The 5,000-nt window shown below is 39.9% G+C and overlaps 1 protein-coding gene across 1 annotated transcript in view; it reads right to left on the bottom strand.

Annotated features, from left to right (window-relative positions):
* LOC123506489 (dual 3',5'-cyclic-AMP and -GMP phosphodiesterase 11A-like) overlaps nucleotides 1–5,000 on the bottom strand; it is a 181,483-nt gene that overhangs the window by 24,413 nt on the left and 152,070 nt on the right. Inside the window, 1 exon segment of the mRNA XM_045258621.1 lies at nucleotides 2,007–2,009. Coding sequence (XP_045114556.1) covers nucleotides 2,007–2,009 — 3 coding nt within the window.

Here is a 5,000-nt window from a genome sequence, read left to right as displayed (position 1 = left end):
CACACACACACACACACACACACACACACACAATGCATACTAAACACCCACCTCTACCAAATAACCTATCAAATAACACAAAAAAGGGGTACACATTAATCCACCAATCAGAGGACACACCGGGACACTCATCGACCAATGAGGAGTGAGGACATGAGGAGGACGACCAATAGTACCTTCAGCAAGTAAACTGTTCGCCGGACGCTCCTTTTTCAGCCAATCACAGCGAGGGAAACATCTGAGAGAGTTGGTGTCTGATTGGCTGACGAGGGAGGAAGTGGCGAACGTTTTTCTTCACTGAACTCAAGAACAGGAACGGAAGCATGGGTTATGATGTCCTTTTGGCTCTCGGACACCAGCAGCAGGAGGAGGAGGAGGAGGAGGAGGAGGAAGAGGAGATGGAGAAGGAGGAGAAGAAGGAAAAGGAAGAAGAGAAGGCGGTAATAAAGGGAAAAAAAAGATAAAGAGAATACACATAAAAATGAAAGAAAATAAAGAAGAGGACTAGAGGTATTAAGGTTAGCGTTAACTATAATGTGGATTGGGCTAGATAAAAACATGGGGTGTATACGCGTAAGCAATTAACAATTAAACACCAGATTGGAATGATCGACAGAGATTTAAGAAGTCGAGGTAGGGACGCCAGTTTCGGGAAAAAAGATACTGACAATCACATTATTTGGCAAGAGAGTGACAGAGGACAGAGTGAAGGAAGAGTTTGGAGTCATAATTTTCGTCACAATATTCAGGTCAGCATTCTCAAAAGTTTTAGAATGTGTGGGATACTTTTAACAGGCTCTAGTAAAATTAATTTGGAGTTTTCAATGATGTTTTTATAATTGAAGTGATGATTTTAGCAAAGTTTTAGCATTATCAATAAGTAAAACATCCTTGAAAACTCAGTAATCTCAGTGGCCTTTGTAAATAAAAAAGATACGAGTAGAAGCCCAAAGCATCTCTGCAGCCAGACATCAGCGTCACGGATCTATATAGTTTTGCCACCCGTGAACAAGCAAAGAAGGTATTAATAAGTGTTACTGAGCGCTACTCTCCCATCTGACTGGCCAAGGCATGGTATGACTGTGGTGAGAATTCCTCAGGCCATCCAGCAGGTGAGGAGTAGTAACACAACGGTGACATGTACTGTATTAGATTATTTTTATGTTTTTATTTTTTTGTTTTTACAGAATTAAGTACGTAGATTAATTGTAATGAAAGAATGGAGATACATGAGTTTATAATGAAGGAAAAACACAGTAATCCACAGTGTAATGAATTAATCACTCGAGATAATTCACCGTAATTAATAAAAAAGCAATACACTTAATTAACCCATAACATAAAACACCAATAAACTGAATGAATCCTGAATAAAAAAAAAGATAGTAAAAAAAAATAATTGATCACTTTTAGAATCAGGAATAAAGCAGCATTTCCTTTTAACACACTCGTAATTAACGTAACAACGCTGGGCACTTCGACGTAATTAATCAGATAGCAAGATTTTCTCCCAGCAGGGCGAGTGATGCTGCGAGGCTGATAATGAACTGGCAATGAGGCCGTGATGAGCTTCCCCTAATGAGCTTGTTGCTTTAATTCTTTCCTCGTGGCAACTCAAGCATAAACAGAACGAAATAAAATACAAAAAAGAAAGTTAAGTGTTGAAATAATATTACTGAGTTGATACTTATTGTCATAGTCTTGTCTTCTTTTCTAGCACACACACACACACACACACACACACACACACACACACACACACAGTCCAGTCCAGTCCAATACCGTCAATTTACCGTCCAGGAGGAAAACAATTAACAGGTACCAGCTATAAGTTCCAGGTAAACAAGATTAATTAGAGCAGGTGAGGCGGATGGGGATCAAGGGGACACAGGAAGGTGGGGGCACTATTTTCCATGCACTGGGTAGACTGTTCCTACCGTATACTCTGTCTTTTTATTGGTTTACGTGGTTGTATAGTCACGTGCCGCTGGAGTCTTTGTACCCACCCTCTGATGAAGACAAAAGTGAGTGAGTCCTTGCAGGTGGCTGTGTTCATCTGGTTGCGTTATGCTTTTAGTTCACAAGTTTTCTTTTTCTTGTCAAATTCGTGCTGTGTTTGGCTTAATAATGTCCTCTGTGTTTATTTTCCATGTTGGGTTGTGTGTGTGTGTGTGTGTGTGTGTGAGAGAGAGAGAGAGAGAGAGAGAGAGAGAGAGAGAGAGAGAGAGAGAGAGAGAGAGAGAGAGAGAGAGAGAGAGAGAGAGAGAGAGAGAGAGAGAGAGAGAGAGAGAGAGAGAGAGAGAGAGAGAGAGAGAGAGAGAAAAGGTGTGTTAATCCTGCCGCTGCCACCAGTATATTGTAGCAGCTTTTTATTTATTTACTTATTTATTTTTTTTTGTGTGTGTGTGTGTATGTGGGTAAGAGTGTGCGTGCGTGGGTTGGTGGGTGGGTGGGTGTGTGGGTGGCGTCAGTGATGAGTCCAGCTTATAATTGGTGTGTGGCAAGTTAATAACAATGTAAATGTGGTGATGGTGCAGATAATCAATATTACTCAACACCAAAATGGCCAGAAATCATATTAACACCGATGACTGCAAATAGCATTACACCAATGGACACAAAATAATAATATATCACCATAACGCCTTTTGCATCTAAATTCTTTCCCATTTTTTGTCAGTAACGGCTCAGTAACATAATTTTTTTTCGCTTGTAATTACTTTTCATTCCATTCCCACTTTTTACCATCACCATTATCATTCTACTTTTCTTTTTGTTATTATTTTTATTTCACCATTTAAATTATTCTATACCATTATCTTCAGGTTTTCTATTGTTTTTTTCTCTCACTCCTTTCCATTGCTTCTTTCTTCTGATTTTCTCTTTTTTATTTTTCACTTTCTCTCACAAACAGAAATAAAAGGCCATAAGTCATAAAATCTCTCTCTCTCTCTCTCTCTCTCTCTCTCTCTCTCTCTCTCTCTCTCTCTCTCTCTCTCTCTCAGGTGCCGTCAGTCCTTTGGGGGTTACACGAAGCCAGGTGAGCACGTTGATTAATTAAAGTCCAGGTGTTATTTTTGCCCACGTTCTTCAGGGCATCCCTGAGACAGACATGTATTAGGTCAAGGTTGAAGTAGGTCAGCTGAGGTCAAGCTAGAGGTCATCATTGGAGTGCCCTGGTTAGATTTATTGTCTGTCTCTTTTCTTTATCATTTTCTTTCTTGTAGTGGAACATAATCTAGTTAATTAGGTATTCGTGAGATATTTAATTAACTTGTTTGCGAAAGTATCTCCGTTGTGTGTGTGTGTGTGTGTGTGTGTGTGTGTGTGTGTGTGTGTGTGTGTGTGTGTGTGTGTGTGTGTGTGTGTGTGTGTGTGTGTCTGAACGCGCCCCGACGCCGTGAACTCATGTGTACTAAGCTCATTATATTAGGAAAATGAGAGAGAGAGAGAGAGAGAGAGAGAGAGAGAGAGAGAGAGAGAGAGAGAGAGAGAGAGAGAGTCAACCCAATCTGCAACTTTGAGTGTAGCATATAACTCTCTCTCTCTCTCTCTCTCTCTCTCTCTCTCTCTCTCTCTCTCTCTCTCTCTCTCTCTCTCTCCCTAAATTCCCTCTTCTTTCTCCGCTCAATGATGAAATATATATAACCAAGTTTACCTTTCAAAACTTGAATTAATCACGGGCCATTTAAATTTGTGCTTGAAAACCTACTTATGTTTTTTTATTCCTTTTTACTGAGTGGCGGAGGCTGAGCATTTTTTCCTTCATATTTTATTCAACCCCTCAGCCTTCCCTTCTCGTCTCTAATTGGATAAATAAATAAAAACAAACACGGAGAGGTCATAGCGTCCTCTTGGCCCAGTCTTGTTAAATATACTTTTCTCTTTGTGACCGAATTGCGTAACCGTGTCTTCCCTCGTGTTATTTAATTTAATCTCTCTCTCTCTCTCTCTCTCTCTCTCTCTCTCTCTCTCTCTCTCTCTCTCTCTCTCTCTCTCTCTCTCTTCTTCGTCTATGCTTAAAATCCCCTTAGTCTTTCTTTGCACTCTTAACTCCTACTGTACTAGGAAGTGTTTTCATATCTACGAGTATTCTGGTTACTATTTGGTGATTTCACGCAGGTTCAGAAACTTATGTGGGGATATCAGAATAGTGACGACTGTGGCCATTTATCTTCTGACCTCCGTACAGCCTTCCTAATGCAAGTAAAATGGTCTAATCACACCCAAAACTCAAGGTAAAAATGCGTCGTAGTACTGAAGGGGTTAATATCTTCCTAGTATCTCTCCTCAGTTTACTACAGTCAATGTCTTCCAAGTCTCTCTCATTCCACCTTCGCAGTTTCTTTCAACCTCTACATGCAAGATCTTCCCAGTCTCACTCCCTCCTACGCTAGCAGCTTTCAACCGCTCATCCGCTAACAGGTGGTAACAAACGTAAATTTTTTCCCTTCTTCTGCTTTGACATACGTTTTCTGTTCCAGCCGCTTTTCACAGGGACTTAAACTCTCTCAAAAGGAGCATCAGCGTGGCGGCAACTCTAAGCTCCTGGAAATGAATGTGTTTTTTTCCAGCTTTGAATGTTACGGTTTTCGTTTTCGTTTTTCTTTTTTTCTTTCGTGGAAATTAGTTTGAAGTTTTGCCGTTGCTTTTTTTTTTTTTGTGTAAGGTCTTTAGTTGTTAATTGGTGGAATATATATGTAGGTATATAATTAGCTAACTTAATGATGTTTGCTGTGCAGGATTCATCACCAATTTTGTGTCGAGAGGAATATTTGAAGTGTTTCATAAATACGACACGTGGTTGTTTTCTTTCTTTTATTTAACTCCTCGGTTCATGCAGTGTAGAAATAATGAAACCTTCTCCACCTTCACTTGTTATACTGCACTAAACTCACTCCGCGGCGGCATTATCAGTATTATCATTCATACTATATTTCATCCATACTCTCTAATGTTCTCTAGTGACACGTGATAGCTTTTCTTGCCTTTATTTCAAT

This window comes from Portunus trituberculatus, chromosome 20 (assembly GCF_017591435.1).
Source record: "Portunus trituberculatus isolate SZX2019 chromosome 20, ASM1759143v1, whole genome shotgun sequence".
NCBI lineage: Eukaryota > Metazoa > Arthropoda > Malacostraca > Decapoda > Portunidae > Portunus > Portunus trituberculatus.
This window is presented reverse-complemented; position numbering and strand designations above follow the sequence as displayed.